This window comes from Siphateles boraxobius, unplaced genomic scaffold, assembly GCF_051911475.1.
Source record: "Siphateles boraxobius isolate OS27281-9 unplaced genomic scaffold, OSU_SipBor_1 56, whole genome shotgun sequence".
NCBI lineage: Eukaryota > Metazoa > Chordata > Actinopteri > Cypriniformes > Leuciscidae > Siphateles > Siphateles boraxobius.
This window is the reverse complement of record NW_027509182.1, coordinates 8,408,419-8,426,143: the sequence shown is the minus strand read 5'-3', so window position 1 is coordinate 8,426,143 and position 17,725 is coordinate 8,408,419. Positions and strand designations below refer to the sequence as shown.

General features: G+C 35.7%; 1 protein-coding gene across 4 annotated transcripts in view; it reads left to right on the top strand.

The window, feature by feature from the left end:
- The window catches only part of kntc1 (kinetochore associated 1), a 79,985-nt gene that overhangs the window by 55,413 nt on the left and 6,847 nt on the right, over positions 1-17,725 (top strand). For all 4 annotated transcript variants that reach the window (XM_077206622.1, XM_077206620.1, XM_077206624.1 and 1 more), the window contains exons 43-56: positions 93-151; positions 1,670-1,886; positions 2,311-2,384; positions 5,421-5,631; positions 5,910-6,022; positions 6,205-6,260; positions 6,402-6,480; positions 8,866-8,990; positions 9,180-9,315; positions 10,058-10,153; positions 10,465-10,521; positions 12,362-12,416; positions 12,514-12,577; positions 15,015-15,144. In XM_077206622.1, the coding sequence (XP_077062737.1) occupies positions 93-151; positions 1,670-1,886; positions 2,311-2,384; positions 5,421-5,631; positions 5,910-6,022; positions 6,205-6,260; positions 6,402-6,480; positions 8,866-8,990; positions 9,180-9,315; positions 10,058-10,153; positions 10,465-10,521; positions 12,362-12,416; positions 12,514-12,577; positions 15,015-15,144 (1,472 nt within the window). The remainder of the gene's footprint in view (positions 1-92; positions 152-1,669; positions 1,887-2,310; positions 2,385-5,420; positions 5,632-5,909; positions 6,023-6,204; positions 6,261-6,401; positions 6,481-8,865; positions 8,991-9,179; positions 9,316-10,057; positions 10,154-10,464; positions 10,522-12,361; positions 12,417-12,513; positions 12,578-15,014; positions 15,145-17,725) is intronic.

Below are 17,725 nucleotides of genomic sequence, written 5' to 3'. Positions count from 1 at the left end.
TTGTGTTTTTAATTTGTCCTTAATTACTCATTTATTTTCTGTTTTAATTTGACGCTTTCCTCTGTATTTCTTATTGTGTGCCGTGCCAACAGCTCCTGAACTCTGTGAGGACACTTTACCCACGCTGCTCTTCATCTGTAAATTGCTGAAGGTAACATACATGTTGACAGAGCTAAGATCACTGTCCTCCTTATTATTCCTGTTTTTAGTTTGTTTCTTTTTTTTCTTTTTATATATTTTTATTTGCATGTCAATGATTTATTATTATTAAGTAAATTAGTGTTTTTGTAGGTAAAGTGACAGCACACAACAGCACACAGTTTGCATCTACAACGCTAATAAAACAAGGGCTTTGAAAGTGCCCCTTTCACACAGAAATGTGTATACATTAAAGATAGTATAATATATTTAGCTCTAACGTTAGGCTTGGGCGGTATCCAAATTTTGTACCGTCAAACCTCCTCCCTATTTTACCGGGGTATACGGTATTACTGTGACTAATTAAAAATTATGACATAAGGCTCAGACAGCGTCACCAAACTGTTGGCTTGTGCCTACACCGTTCAGAAACTGAATACCAGATCGGGCAAAAAATCAAAACAAAACAAAAATCAAGGCCAACCCGTGCATGTTGTGTCTGATCCCGGCTGACGGCATTAAATGTAATTATGAGCTAGAGCCCTATTTAGACTCGACTATTTTTAATACGTGGGCCGTTATAATATGGTGGCGCCAAATAATTTTTTAACCCAGGTGCTGAGGGGGTGGTAGATATACTATTTATAAATGAGCAAAAATGGGACACTTAATAATATTTAATTATTTTAATTATGACAATTAAAGTATTCATTTTATTAATTAATTTAAATTAAATTAACAAGCAACAAGCAAGAAGTGCATTTGTAAATCCGGTGACACGCGTCCATTGATTTTTATTAATACAACTTTTCTGTCAGTGCTGCAAAGATTAAGTTGACGATCGCCATCTCCTAGTGAACGCGCATATATAGAGAGAAATGCAAATCATGGATTACATAATCAGAAGGTATAGGCTAGCCTTTTTCTTTTCGTTTTAATTGTTTCGTTTAAAGAAATTGACGATTGATATCTCCGTAGTGAACGCGCCTATAGAGAGAAATCATGGATTAATCAGAGAGTATGCTGCCTATATTTCTTTTCCTTTTGCAGTGAGTGGGTGGTTGTTTCGGAGATGCGACATTAGGTTAGAGGTGTTTCCATCTCTCGCGGTCACCTTTTTTATTGCAACATTTACAAATTGCCTCGTCAGTATTTACCGCCTCTCCCTTCTCTCTCTCTCTCTCTTTCTCCTCCACACTGTCACTTGATGACAACTACATAAGCATTTTTAGGCATTGAATAAATTATATTTATATATTATATATAAGTGCCAGTAATGACAGTATTGAAACTGATACCGTTGCTATTTTAAGACCCCGCGGTATACGATATTACCGAAATACCGCCCAACCCTACTACAAGTAATATCTGACGTGGATACATTTCAAAATGCAACAACCCAACGATATTAGTGCAGTTTTAAAAAACATATACCTGACATGCATAAGAGCAAGAGTTATGTGAAGTTACAAAAATTGCCACTTTTACAGGAGATCTTAACAGCATTTTTTCTGTTTTGCTTTTTACCCAGCTTAATCTTGATAAGCTGTATGTTTTAGCTGTGAACCATGTGTTCAAGAAGAATCTTTTGCCTTTGCTAATGGATCCGTCTAAGAAAATCCAGCATCTTGGTCCCAGCAAAGAGTCGTCCAGTGTGACTCAGATTATCTTTAAACATGCGCTGTGCATTCAGAATCTGGAACTGGCTGCAGCAACAATCCATAAAATTGCTCAGGACCTTCCTGCAGGTGAGTCTGTGGTATGACAGCACTCCATCCCTTCAACACTTTTATTTATTTTTTTATTAAAGCCTGTATTGTTCAGGTTTCTCTTTTATATACCCCGTACAATGAAAGTGAATGTTGGCAAATGGTGTCAAGCTCCTAAAATGTCCAAAAAGTAAGATGAAAGTAGTTCATGTGACTTTCACATTATGTCGCAAGTCTTCTGAAGAAATACAATAGCTTTATGCGAGGAACAGACCAAAGTTATTCACGGACTGTGTTTTCCAAAATATACTTTGGTGCCTGATGCTGCTGTGGTAGACTTGAGCAGAGACTTGTAATAAAAAATAAATAAGAAAATTGGTTGTGTATCAATTGTGTAACTGTGTATCGCATTTGATTTATTTTTATTTATGTTTTACTTTTTTTCATTATTATTTTATTTCAGGTGCAGAAAAGACTGATTTCTTAAAGTTCAGCTTGGAACTCGTACACAAGTTGCAGAAGTCTGATGCTCTGGAGGTATGTTGGCTTCCCAAAGCACATTTAAAGTCCCTGTAAAAGGCAATTAAAAAAAAAATTCTAAACACATTATAAACGTTAGAAATGTATTTCTAAAACATATTACAAAGACTGTGAACTGTGAAGTACTGAATTGTGGAGTTAGACCGTTAAACAGTTTTTCACCATTGCTATTTTCCGGATTTTTTGGGCGGGTCTAAAACGGGCCTCGATGACGCACTGGAGCCTCTGAGCTCCTGGACACGCCCCTACTCGATGACGCAGTGACTGGAGCCCCTGAGCTCCTGGACACGCCCCTACTCGATGACGCAGTGACTGGAGGCCCTGAGGCTGACCGCTCCACTAACAATATAAAAAGAGCACATTCGCATCAGTTTGCCGCTCAATCGCGAGTTACTGTCAGTACTATTATAGTTACTACAGCGTACATTTTGGTAGTTATGTCTTCGTCACAGAAATGCGTACTACCTGGATGCGATCATGTACAAAACAAATCGGTGTCTTTATTTAAATTTCCTAAAAACGATAACATCAAGAAGAGGTGGATTAATTTTGTGAAGAGCCACCTTGATGGAGAGCTGAGGATCACAGCTAACACCCGCCTCTGTAGTGATTATTTTACACGGGATAGTTTTATAAACTTTCGTCGGAGACAACTGGGATTCACTGATAATCCGCTGTTACTGGTGAATGGGGCCGAACCGACCATCTCCCGCCTCGGCCTTCATCCTCCCGTCGCGCCGATTACTGGTGCCATTATCGGCAGTGCGTGCCCACCAATGAGTGTAAGTTTGTGTGCTTATGTTATAACGTTAATTAACCTACTAAGCTGCTAGGAGGAGCATCCATTCCGGCTCTAGCGGGTGAGAGTTGAGTGTGGCGACTGCTGCTTTCCTGCGAGTGGGCGTGGTTTCAGCGCAGCCAGCGGACACGCCCCCAGCGTTTGAGAGCAGAGACTACTGCTAATTTTTTCAAGATTTTGATAGCTTATTTTATGTACTTGCCGGCTTTCCTTATCATTCAAATTTGGCTGGGTGGCTAATAACACATTTTGCAAGACCATGTTTTGCAAGTGCACTTTTTATACATTTTTAATCCGTCTTGATAAATAGATAAACATGATCATGAAACATGGCTCATCTGTTAAACAAACCCACTTTCCAAGGGAACACAGAACTGTATTTGATAACAAGTGAGTTTAAAGACATTAAGTACACCTGATATTAATGCATCTCCAGTAGCCTCTTGTGATCAGATTTTGTCAAGTGTGCTGATTTTGTGACTACACATACTTTTAAGATTTTGCACATTTTCATGTGAAGCATGACAACAATGAGGGATTAATTTATTTACATTGTGCCTTTTCCAAGCAACACAATATTTTACATTTATATTAAACCATTTAGCGAATGCTTTTATTCAAATCAACTTACAAATGAGGAAAACAAAAGAAGCAGCACAGCAACAACAGGCAAGTGCTGTGACTAGTCTCAATTAGTCTAGCACAGTACACGTAAGTTTTTTTTTTCTTCTGAATAACATATCCTATAAATATAGTAGGATACCAGGTGTTAGTATTAACGAGTCAAGTGAAAAAGATGTGTCTTTAGCTGTTTCTTGAAAGTGGCTAAAAACTCAGCAGCTTGAGTTGAGTTTGGCTGGTCATTCCACCACAGGGAACAGTCAAGGTGAAAGTCAGTGAAAGTGATTGTTGTACCTCTTTGGGATGGCACCACAAGACAATAGGAAGATTTAAGATTTAAATATGGGTAGGGAGTAGGCATTACAAAGATTTATTTTTATTTTTCAAAAACAAATGTTTATAAAAAAGACTAAACAGAATTGCATAAAATGATTGATTGATTACTTGAGGTTATCAGTTTACAGTAAATAAGTAGTTACAGTAAATAAGTAAAAACACCCTCAAACAAATCAAAAGTTTGAGTATTCAAATTCTGACCTGAATCATATATCAATCCTTCTCCCTCTCTGTCACCCCTACATTCCTGCTTGTATTCTATTGTATATTTTTTATCAGACCATCAGAGGCTTTCACAAGATATGAGCAAATTCGATATATGCTGCTGAATCATATGCATTCATGCAGCTGTTTAATTGTGTTCTGTATGATTTTAAACGACTTCCAACAAACACAAGCAAATGCTTATCAGTAAATGATGGAGAAAAGTACTTCTCTTTGCATCTTCTCAAATTCATTCATAAATGGAAACTCAACAGGTATGAAGTATAATTAGTAATTAAAGAAAAAAAGGAAAAAAAACACTGTTAATGAGAAGACCAATAATGTTGGTTGAAAAGGTTAATGAAGGATAATTGGCTGAAATCATGATTCATTGTTTAAACCAACAGCCCTAAAAGTAATAATAATAACTATTATTTTAACTATTAAACTATAATTTTAACTATAAATGTGTGTTATGTAGGTGCATCAAATGTTGTTACAGTTTGCAGTGCCTCTATCATTGAAAACGAACTGGGAACTTGTGGTTGCCCGATACGGTTTAAAATTCACTTAAAGAAATACTTCACCTAAACAAACAAAATGGCATTTGCTCACCCTCGTGTCATTCCGAAAGTGTGACTTACTTTCTTCTGTGGAACCGTTTAGAACTGTCCATGCTAGTTTGCTGACAAGTTGAAATTCACCCAAAGTAGAAGCTGTTCAGTTTAAAGAAATAACATAAACACGTAGTAGGAATGATTGAAGGAATTTCCTAATTTCTACCTGACAGCTCAAAATTTAAGTCATTATTTTATATTGGCATACTGGCATGTATTTGATGAATGAGCAAGGATATATTTACCGCCATGGCTTTGCATTTTGGTTGAATATACTGTGTTTTATTGTGCAATGACACATTGTCAAAAGAAAATTGGATTTCTGAATTCATGATTCCTTTAGTTTTATTTGTAAGGACTTGATGTTGTTATTATTTAATAAATCTCTCTGTCCCAATCCTTCATTACTCTATCCCTCTCTCTTCTTGATTCTGTCTTGTTTGGATCATTTACCAGGAACATTTGCAGGCTCGAGGTGAGGCACTCATCTCTAAACTGCAGTTGCAATATCAGCGCTCGGCCACAGAGAACGCTCTCCTTTCCTCTCAGCTCAGCTCCCCAGAGCTCCTCAAACTCACAGGCCTGCCTGGGCGCCTTATTGTAGCTCTCTTTGAGCATAGCTCAGTGGTGGACCGTATGAAAAACCCTGCTGGGATGACTTACCCTGGTAAGGACAAGGAGTATAGTATATCTGTGCTAGAAGATCAATTTGATCTTGCAGTGTTTGCTGTATTTTATTGATCAAAAGTGAAAGTAACCTATGACATGTTAAAGTCTTTACCTTACATCTAAAGTTTCAGAATTTACATCAACGAATCTTAAAAAAAAAAAGAGAAACTTCTTTCAAAAACATTATAGAATCTTGACAACCCCAAATTGTTGAATGGCAGTGCATGTATGTTTGCTTGGATATTTATTCTGCCACCTCTCTCTGAAACTGGACAGACATTCACAGCGTGGCCAAGGATATTGCCTCCATCAATGGTGTCGATCTTCTGAAGATCCGGAACATTCTTTTGGAGAAATGGTTGTGCCAAACAGGGCAGTCTAATGGCAAGGTGTGTAAAATATATCAGACACACTGCAAATTCTGCAAAGTCTTTTGAGAGACCAACACATTTATTGCTATAGTAGTACAGCAAATTCCGACTGTAGCTTGATTATATCTACACATATAAACATACTTACTATGAGGGTGCATTATTAAACTAGACTTAAATTCATTCCTCCTGTTCTGTAGGACATAGATCAGCAAGACTATGTGACTGATATAAATGATGACCCTGATCTCATGAGGTACTAATACAAAATACAATAAGATTTTACCATGTAACATTACCAAATGGATTAAACATGTTTCTGTAACATGGTTAGAAGTCTTATTGAAGTATTTCTCTTTCCCCTGTTTCTTTTCCTCTCATTCTCTTTATACGGCAGAGTTGTTTATTTGCTGCAGATGCACCCCATGGATATAAGTGCTCGTTTGCTCAGTCCCATCCTGACAGCACAAACGTGGGTAAGTAGGACTTTTCACCCTCAACAGAAACCTGGGCATCAGGCCCTGTTTATACTAGTGCGTTTTCGTTTTAACATGGCGTTTTAAAATGAAAACAATCCTCTTCCATACTGGCGTTTCAACTGCATTTCAGAAAAGATCTCTGTCCGCACTATACACCTGAAAACGCATGTCACATGACCATTCATGCACACTGGGCATGAGCGTACAAGTGTAAACAGTTGCCGATTACTCTAATAATAGCTTGCCTCTTGCACATGTAGGCGGCTGCAGTATTATAAAATGTAGAGTTTAACTGCACAACTGGTGCTAAAAAGGTCAGCAAAGCTTGCAGTTCCGTCTCCATGTTTTGTTTGTACGGTCGTCAGGGCTGGTATGTTACAGAGCTGTTAAGAGCGACGGCTCTGGCCTGTTATTGTCGTGTGCCGGTAGCGTAACGATCATAGGATAGGGGCTTGACAAATCAGGGAAGGATACGCAGTGATCCAGAAGACCTAATCAGGAAGCGAATGTGGGCAGCCACGCCATCGTTTTCAATAAAGTGTTTTGTGTGAACTAGCACCAAATCATTGTTATAATATGGTAAAAACAAACGTTTACATTTTTCATTTTCATTTTGAAATTGAATTTATGAATTTTTTTACTTTATGATGTTTATATGTTGAAAATGTTTATACGAGTGCATGTTTTATCTTCCATCTTTTCAGGCTTTATGAACTAGCTTAACCATTTTCCTTGTTCATCCAGCGTCACCAGAAAGGCCATACTGGTTGACCAGAACTTAAGCATAAAAAAGAAAAGTAAAAAATTGAACTTTAAAAATACAGTAGTGACATTATATTTTACATATTGAACTTTAATTTACAGTGAAAAACACTTTAATGAACTAATGTTATGTTAATACACCGACTTTTCGTACCTTTTGTACGGACAACCACCATACAAACACAGGTGGTAAAGAGAAATCCGCATAATAGTTCATCACAGGTGGTAAAGAGAAATCCGCATAATAGTTCATCACAAGTATATTTTCCACAAGCTGAGGTTAATATTAATATATAGATGGTTGTATGGTGTCATACAAACAAATACAAAACACATCACGGTAAGACACATGACACTAAAACAATGCAATTCATCGCCCATAGACCTTAAAACAATCAGCGGATGCGGTTTCGGAAATTGATCAGAAAACGTTGATGATGGCGGACAGATGATGAGTTTTGTGATGCGGTTGCGGTTGAAATAATAATAGCCCATCCACGCATCTCTAATACAAATGAGATGTTATTATGTGTCATGGAACATCGCGCTCCCCAACTCGCAAAAGATCGGATTTGCTCCATCTTTTGATGATAGCCTAGAAAACCTTGAATGCATGTAAGACACAATATCATTAGACATAATCCATGTCATTAGAATCAATGAATCCATATCATTAGACACAACGTGCACACATGTGCAGGCCAAGGTGGTTTTTTTTTTTGGTTTTTTTTTTGGCGGTGATGAGCTCAGACCCGCGGTTGGAGTCATGTGACCACGGTATTGCGGTAATGCGGTAACCGTCCCAGCCCTACTTGTGATTAAGACTAAGAGTAGTCAGAGACTCATATGAAATCATACAGAAAAGAAGCCAGTCAGTTGAGTTGGTGGCAGAATCTTTTATAGTGCTTGTATATTGTTGTCTTTCAATGCATATGATAATTACTCCGATAGTAGAACTGAAATGACATACATTTAAAAGATGATTAGTTAAAACATTTGTGCAAAATGCACCTGCAGACTCTTTTTCCAGTCATGAATTTTGTCATTACGAATTTCTTAAAAATACTGCGCAAAAATCTTGTCTCGTTCTCGTGAACCCAATCTCGTGTCTCGTCTCATCTCGTGAGCGAAGTGTCTCGTCACACCCCTTAAAATGACATTAAATGTTCTGTTACATCTATAAATATAAAATAGTAATAAATTATAGAACTTACCATTTAACCAGTTAGCGTTTTTGCAGACTTTTACCGTTAAAAATTACAATTATTTTTAACTAAAGTTTAACTTAACTTAAAAAAATAGTATCAAATAAATAGTATATTCTATAATAATATAGAAGCAAACTTGAAGATGCAAAACAATATGTTCACCAAGATAACTTCATCTCAGGCATGCATTAGATAAGGTTTTGTCAGATTGCAAGAGTTGCTTCTGATAATGTTTGAAGCATCATTTAGAATGTGTTGAAAATAAAGAAATCAGTGATATTACACATTGTACACCATAGTTTTCCAGCAAAATAAATGTTTATTTTTACTTGCCTCATAAAGCAATTAGTGGCATATTTGTTGGCAGGGAAAGTAAAGGTCTGACATGCTTAACATTTGTTCATCTTTTCAGCCGATGGGAGGATCGGGCCTTCGTTTGACCTTTGAACATCGTAGCCGTGCATTGATCTGTCTCACTCACTTAGCAGATGCTAACACTTTGGAGGCACTTTCCAACCAGCCTAGTAGCAAAATCAAGTAAGCAGCATCTAGAATATACTATTAAATTAAATTCTTTCAGTTGTTTTTATGCAATTTGAATCAGAATAGTACTGTAACTATTTTATATGTCCAAGTGTTAGTGCAAAAAAAACTTTTTTGCCATTTTGTTTTAATCAAGATTGATGAATTTGCAGCATTAATGATCATATATTGATGTTTTCACAGATATTATTTGAAATGTTACATGTACCTTGCCCAGATGGAAGCCCTGAACATTCCCTATACCTTAGAAATGTTCATCAGCAGCCCAAAAGAAGGCATGATCAAGGGTTTATGGAAGAACCACAACAACGAACCTCAGGTAGATATTGCAACTAATATTGAAACCCCTCATTTCAACAGACAAGTTCTGTCCGTTCTTACTACAGTTTTGGGAAAAAATAAGGTTAGTATGATGAGGAGTGGTGGGGGAATTTAAAATGTTTAAATTAGTAAGATTTTTTGTTAGTTTGTCTTTTTGTTTGGTTCTTTTTTAAGAAGAGCAGGGATGCAATAAATTGATCACAATTGACTGTAAAGACATTTGTAATGTTACAAAAGATTTCTATTCCAAATAGATATTTTTTATATAACTTAATATTTACCGAAGAACTCTGGAAAATTTTTTTTTGAAGTTTTCAACATTGATTATAGAAATATTATTATTTTTTTGAGCACTAAAGTACATTTAAATAGAAATTCAGGAATCGGACTGAATTTACGTCTTGATGTGAACAGGCCTTAAGGCCATGCAGTGCTTGAGCATTTAAAGATGAAGTGTGTAATTTTCGCTGTTTTATATACTTTCTCATATCCAATATAATGAGCAGAGAAAACTGTTAGTAATCCATTTATAGTTTGACGACCTGGGTATGAACACTGGCATTGCTCTTTTTGAGTGTTGTTGGACCCATTGTAAAACATGTAAACACTAAAAAATATATAATAAATAAATATCAGTTAAAGCTTTATGCATGTTTTTATGTATGTCTTTATTGTCATGCAGACTATCTCACTATTCCATTAAAGCATAATCTGCATACATTTTTCATTATTTTTCCCAGGCTGTCCGTCTTGTGGCAGATCTTTGTTTGGAGTATGAGGTTTATGACTTGCAGCTGTGGAACAGTGTCTTGCAAAAACTTGTGTCGTTCAATATGGTAAGTCACATGTACATTACTATCCTTTTAAAGCTGTAGCAGTCATTAGGTCGAGTCATTTTGTGTACTTGTGCACAAACACTGCATCCTGAAACAATGGCGATGATACTTTTGATATTGGAAAAACCCATGAAAATTGTGCATGTGAATCTTTTTTTAGATGATTAGTCATGCTTTTTACTGCGTTTGAACAGTATACCTAAAACTGGCTGATTCATGTGATGTTTGTTTAGGTGGACGGTACATTGCTGCCTCCTTGTGTTCATTGCTGTTGTAAATTTCAGAAAATGTTTCTTCTTTTTCTTCTATAGACAAGCTACTTGCAGAAGGTTCTTGAAGCTCTCATTGCAGTGCCCAGCCTTTTAGAGGTGATCATTTTCCTAACCTTTGTTTTTATTTAGATCAGAGGTGTCAGACTCATTTTAGGGCCAAACTAAAATAATATTTCTTGTGGGCCACAACATGCTCAACACAATGACAATAGAGCAAGATTTCAATACAGTAACAGCATATTTTATTACTGTATTGGAATCTATATTTCATCATTTGCCGGTGTAAAGAGGTCACAAGTGTAAAATGGTCCGTCGTCTTGTTATAAGTCTTGCAGCAGCATTTTGCTCAAACTGTAAGCGAGTTAGAGAGAACTGACTAATGCCTTGCAGTAGTCCAGACAGAATGAAATAAAAGCATTCTCAAAAACCTTAGAGATTTTAGTTTTAAGAGAGTTCCTTAACATTAGATTGCCCTGAAAGCCAAAGCCCTTCCTGAGACATATACTCTACCCAAGAAACATATATTTTTTAACCCTCAATCCATCTCAGATGAACACATCAGAAATCATGTTTTGTTGTGAAGCTAATGCAAAAAAAATTTGGTGGAAGCACAGAGTACCGATCTTCTTGAATGAGCCGTGACTTCTAGTACTTCCATCGCTTCAGAACACGTTTCACAATGCGTTTAGTTTTACCTCAAGCCACATACTTTATCATATTAAATATTTTACCCATTCATAGCAGAGGGCCTTAAAGGGGTTGGTAAAACACGATTTCACTTTTCTAACTTTAGCTAGTGTGAAATGTTGCTGTTTGAGCATAAACAACATCTGCAAAGTTACAATGCTCAAAGTTCAAAGCAAAGGAAGATATTTGCTTTTAAAGAAAAGGACTACAACAAACGGCTGGTAGGGACTACACAACATTCCTCCTGGGTTAGAGACATCAGAAACCCTAAAATGTACATAAACCCCGCCCCCGGGACACGCAGTCCATGTTGAGAAGAGGAAAAGTTGTTGTATAAGAGTGTATTTGTGAGTCAGCTCAAACTTTAGCATCCTTCTTTTCACATGCAATAAAAAGTCACTCTGTGTGCATCTCACAACAGTTCCTATACGAGCGATCTATAGATTATCATGACAGAATGTGCTAATTGAAGATAGTTAACTCCACATCAGCAACATAAATTCACCAACTAACCATTCAGAGACGTCCTGTTGCATTCTACATGTTGTAACTTCTTGAGTCTCTCCATCTTTGTCTGACTCTGTTTTAATATTGAAGGCAGAACAGTTTCTGTCATTTTAGTGTGTCTGCGTGAGGTAATCGCTCTGCTAACCCACAAGAGCTCTTGAAACCTCGCCCTCTGAGGCAGCTCATTTGCATTTAAAGGGCCAGGCACAAAATGGTGCGTTTTTGCTAACCCTCAAAAAGTGACAACTTTAACATGCTATATAAAAATATCTGTGGGGTATTTTGTGCTAAAACTTCACACACACACTCTGGGGACATCAGACTTTTATTTTACATCTTGTGAAAAGGGCATTTTACCACCCTTTTAAATTGAAGTCTTAAAGAGAAAACACCCTTTTAAAATGAAATATTTCATAAAATCAGTTTAGAAAAGGGCCTTTATTCCTAAATGATCACAGTTTTCGATGTAAAAATCCATTTATAATCCAATATAATCCGTAATCCAATTCTAATTACACCTCAGGAAACATAAAATAGAAATTTCTGGATTTGGCTCCTCCATGCGTAGTGTCTTTGACACTTCTGATTTAGGACCATTTAACACGAAACTGCCAATATTTTATATATATATATATATACATATATATATATATATATATATATATATATATATATATGTATATATATATATATATATATATATATGTATGTATTTATGTATGTATGTATTATTTTCCTGCAGGGGCACAGTGTTTCCAGGATATGGCGAAGTGTGATTCTTGCCCCTTTCTTGACAGGTAAAAATGGAAATACTTAGAAGTTTCTCTGTAATGTTGCATATACATTTTTTATTACTTAATACTTTTCACTGTTTATCTTTTGATTATTTTACAGCCTCTCTTCCTCTCAGCCCTCGACAGCATGACGTTATGTATCAGACATTTGTCCTGCTTCTAAAGTAAGTCTTCAGTCCATGGGTCTCTTTGATCAAAACAGAAAGTATGAGCATAGGGTGGGGATAATGTATTATAAGCAATAGCTTATTAGTGAAGTTGTTTACAAAAAAAGTTATTGTTAGGGTAGGTTTATCTCTGAAAATGGTATTGTTCTTTTCAGCAACAGCAACAGCAACAGCTTTCTTACATGTGCACAACAGCTTTTGGCTTGGTGGGATTGGGCAGAAGGTGCTCCCCGCTCCTCCTTCCTAATAAACTAACTGACAGAATGGCCCTGCATTTGGCCTAAAACACTGTGTTCACTGTCATCCAGTTTGAAATGTTACTACAAACACAGAGGTTCACAGCCTTTCACCTTATTTACGATGTCTTTTTGCCATTATCCACTGCCTACAACACACTGGATGCTTAACTGGAAACTGAAAATAACTTACTCCCTCTAAACATTTACTCCATGAATTCTTGCACACGGGAACAATACCAATCGAAACCATTATGACTAAAAGTTTGCTAAGTATTTCCTACTAAAGCAAGGTTGTATTTGACTCTAGTCAAGCCTATCCATTGCAGACTGGTGGGAGTGGTAATTTTGCTGGAAAACTTGCAGTTGAATTAAAAGGAACAAAAAAACATTGGAAAATAAGTAAAGAAATGATTCTAATATAATGGCTAAACAAGCCATTCTCTTTCTGCCACTGCACAGAATACTTTGACAACATTTTCCCGCTACTTAATAATTCAATTGTGTCTGTGATTTGATTATTTGTTTCTGCTGTGTCTTCAATATTTACTCAATACAGAGTGCCTAAAGGGACGGTTGTGTAAAAAATATGGGATGGGAGGAAAAAATATTTTTCAAAGCTTCTGCATTGTCGCGCAAAACTTTTGCATTCTCTCCCAAAGATTTTGTTCTCTCGCAAAACTTGTGAGTTCGGACAAACACTTCCTGTTTAATGTCCCGCTGGCGATGTTTCAGACAACTCTGTACATTAACAATGGAGTGGTTCGTCGAGTTTTATTTTGAACTTGGACTTAAGTATAAAGAAATACAGTCAGTGCTTAATTTCACAATATATTCACAGATTTGAACTTCCAAGATCAATAACTTGTGAGCTAAACGTTGTTAAAACACAAATGACTCCTCTTTTCAATCATAGTAATGCAGACAACGAGCTACAACCCAATTTTCCTCAGAATGAGCATTATAATATAAATTGATCTCTAAGCAGGTGGCTGAGAGTCAAGTCCGAAGGTAGCGTATATGAAGTGCAAAACCCGAAAAGCGTTTCTACAAAAATAGGCATTAATGTTACACACTGTAGTGTCACCAAATTCAGTTTAAGTCGAGTCAACTCACCTTTATTTATATAGTGCTTTTTACAATACAGTTTACACATCAATGGTCCCTAACTGGTCATACTACAACACATAGTTTGATATAAATGTGCTTATTATAAATGTGTAAATAAATATAAATGTGATTTTTTTTTAATGAAAAATATTCAATAACTTCACTGTAACACTGTGCTGTCGTCAAATTCAGTTCACAGATCACTGCTCTCCTGCTGGTTATACTACAACACTTAGTTTGATAATAAATAATCATAATAAATTATGCAAAAAGACATTATGAGATAAAATCTTTACTGTTATTAGAAAAAACATTCAATAACTCCACACTGTTAGTCTATTATACAGTGTAATGACTTCAAATTCAGTAAGTTATTTTCATGCAAAAGCTATGGTTGTAACTAGTATGTTAGCTGCGTACCAACATAATTTGTGTAAAGAATAGGCCTACTTATTTTTTTATGTGCTATTACTTGCCAAACTAAGTGTTGTAGTATAACCAGCAGGAGAGCAGTGATGTGTGAACTGAATTTGGTGTTATTGAATATTGTTGTAGAAAGTTTTCGAGTTTTGCACTTTGCATACGGTACCTTCAGACTTAAATCTCAGCCGGCTGCTCATAGAGATATTATAAGGCTCGTTTTGAGGAAAATTAGGTTGTAGCTCGTTGTCTACGTTACTATGATTGAAAAGAGGTGTCATTTGTGTTTTTGCAACGTTTAGGTCACAAGCTATTGATCCGAGAAGTTTGAATCTGTGCATATAGGCTTTTGCCAACTTTACTGAACTCCTTGAACTAAGCACTGACTGGATTTCTTTATACTTAATTCCAAGTTCAAAATAAAACACTATGAAACGCTCCATTGCTAATGTATGGAGTCGTCTGAAACACTGCCAATGGGACATTAGACAGGAAGTGTTTGTCCGAATTCACAAGATTTGTGAGAGAATTTTTGCAAGAGAACTCAAAAGCTTTAAAAAAAAAGTTATATCCCATCCCAATTCTTTCCACCACCATGTCCCTTTAGGGGCTCCGTAACTCAAAGATGACCATTTCTCTTTTTTTCCTTTTTTTCTTTTTTTTTTTAGATGTCCATTTGTCTTCACTTTGGATCTGGTTGCCATTGCCAAGCGGTTTTCTCAGTTCAGTCTGCAGGCATTCTCTTTGGGCACACTCTTGCTCATACCTTGTGTCAAAAAGAAGGAACCACAGATTCAGGTAGGTTCACAATTCATAACAATAAGAGGGATCATAAAATTGAATTTAGTTTTTTTTTTTTTATTGCCTTGATACTTTTTTTTACAAGCAAATAGTAAATATCTTGTCTTTTATGAGAAAATGCTTCCCTTCCATTGACGAGATTTTCAGGGTTCGTACAGGAGCTTGAAATCCTTGAAAATGCTTGAATTTTGATGTTGTGTTTTCAAGGTTTGAAAAGTACTTAAATTTTGGATAAAATGCTTGAAATTTTAACTATTTCTTTCACAACAAATACCTATCTGACTGAATAGTTTGTTTATTAAAGGAGTAGTTCACTTTTTAAAAAACTTTTGCTGATAATTTACTCACCCCCATGTCATCCAAGATGTCCATGTCTTTCTTTCTTCAGTCGAAAAAGAAATTAAGGTTTTTGATGAAAACATTCTAGGATTTTTCTTAAATAATAAATAAAGTTTAAGTTTTATAAGCACAAATGCTCGCCTTGCTCTGTTCTGTGATGCACGTTCGTGACTCGAGTAATTTCGTTCATTCAACGAACGAAATGACTCGAAAAAAGATTTGTTCATTTTGATGAACGAGTTCGAACAGGAGAGTCACGAACGTGCATCACAGAACAGAGCAAGGCGAGCATTTGTGCTTATAAAACTTAAACTTTATTTATTATTTAAGAAAAATCCTAGAATGTTTTCATCAAAAACCTTAATTTCTTTTTATTTATTTTTGAAATGACCGATCGTTTCGCAAGATAAGACCCTTATGCATCGTCTGGTGTCGTTTAAAGCCATTTGAAGCTGCACTGAAACTGTCATTTGGACCTTGGACCGTTTGGTACCCAATAAAGTCCATTATATGGAGAAAAATCTTAGAATGTTTAAAATCAAAAACCTTAATTTCTTTTCGACTGAAGAAAGAAAGACATGGACATCTTGGATGACATGGGGGTGAGTAAATTATCAGCAAAAGTTTTTTAAAAAGTGAACTAATCCTTTAAATGGAGTCTTCTGGGTTAAAATCGAATTACAGATTTTGTTCAGATTTTGTTCAAACCTTGTTTATATCAAGAATGTGTCCCAAAACCAAGGCCTCTAAAATATTTTCTTCATATTTTCAACCTTTGAAATTTCTTCTGTTTTACAGCCTTAGAATCATATTATCTGGGAAGCAATATTTGGACATTAATATAATGAAAAGTATTATTCATAGGCATTATCTACTTATAGTGATACATTTTGAAAAATAAAAGTTGTGATTTGCTTAAATATCTGATCCTTCTGCTATTACGAAACACAATTTTGCCTGTTTATAGCATTATCTCTTTTAATGTGATAAACACACTAAATCATAATTTTGACTATGTATTGGTATGTAATTTACGGTGGTGTAAGGTGCTGGAAAAAGCTTTAAAATGGACCTTCAAAGTGCTTGAATAGTGCTTGAATTTGACCTTGGAAAAGGTGTAGGAACCCTGGATTTTACGACTTTCCCTGTTGGGGAAAGGGTTGCTATTACACATCTCCTGAACGAGTACAGTATCTCCAGATCAAAACACAGGCAAAGAAGCAGAAACAATATGTCATATGTAAGCAGATGCATATGAAAAATAATGCGATCATCAACAATAAACAGCATATAAATAGAAACGGCCTAATGTTACCGAGTGAAATGTGGACCCAGGACGGTTTGGATTGTGAAGCTTTGGGGGTGCTGATTTACTCGACCTACTCCATCTTTGTTTTGATCCTCATTCTGAATCCGATCTGGACGTAGTTTTTCAAACGTGATTTTCTCAGCTTTTTGCTCAATGTTGCTTTTTTATGAAACCCCTTCAAGTGTTGATAAAAAATAATGCATGAGGCTAGAATAAAACTGTTTTGTTTGTTTGTTTAAAAACAGAATTGCATGTTCAGATATGTATACAATAAAATATATTTGGGGGACATGAAATCTTGTGAAATTGGGCAAAAAGCTGGCGATTGCTGGCAAAAAAAAAAAAAAAAAAAACGCTGGCAGGGAAAGTGTTGATTTAAACATAATGTCAGCAATTATGCCGAAATATTTTTTTTCTAAAGTGCGTTTTTGATTATCTGTTATGAGATTAGAACTAAAAGTTTTGAAAATGTACCATTTGCTTGTGAAAATAGCATCAAACCGATTAAAAAAACGTTTTTTACTTGAACTACGAACTTGACTTTGACTGTTGATATATAAATAGACTCTAATCTTTTCTGAAGTTCCATTAAGTACACAAGACTTCATTTCAAGACAGATATGACTGCATAGATATGACAGATTCACGGAGTTCATGTAGTGAAGCTTTTGCCAGACTGATTTTTGAAGGATTCATTAAAAGTTATTTGTTTGTTTGTAAAAGATATTTGTTTGTGAATCAGAATTTTGCTCAGTATATTTTCTTTCTTATTAAATTGAAAAGTGAATTATTAAAATATCTAAATACTCACTTTAAGTTGGCATCATATCTCATTTTCCGCCCACTATGTTATGTTAGATGTACAGTGTAAACCATAAGAGAAACATTTATTTGACACTTTTGCAATATTTTTCCAAAGACGTTTTATGG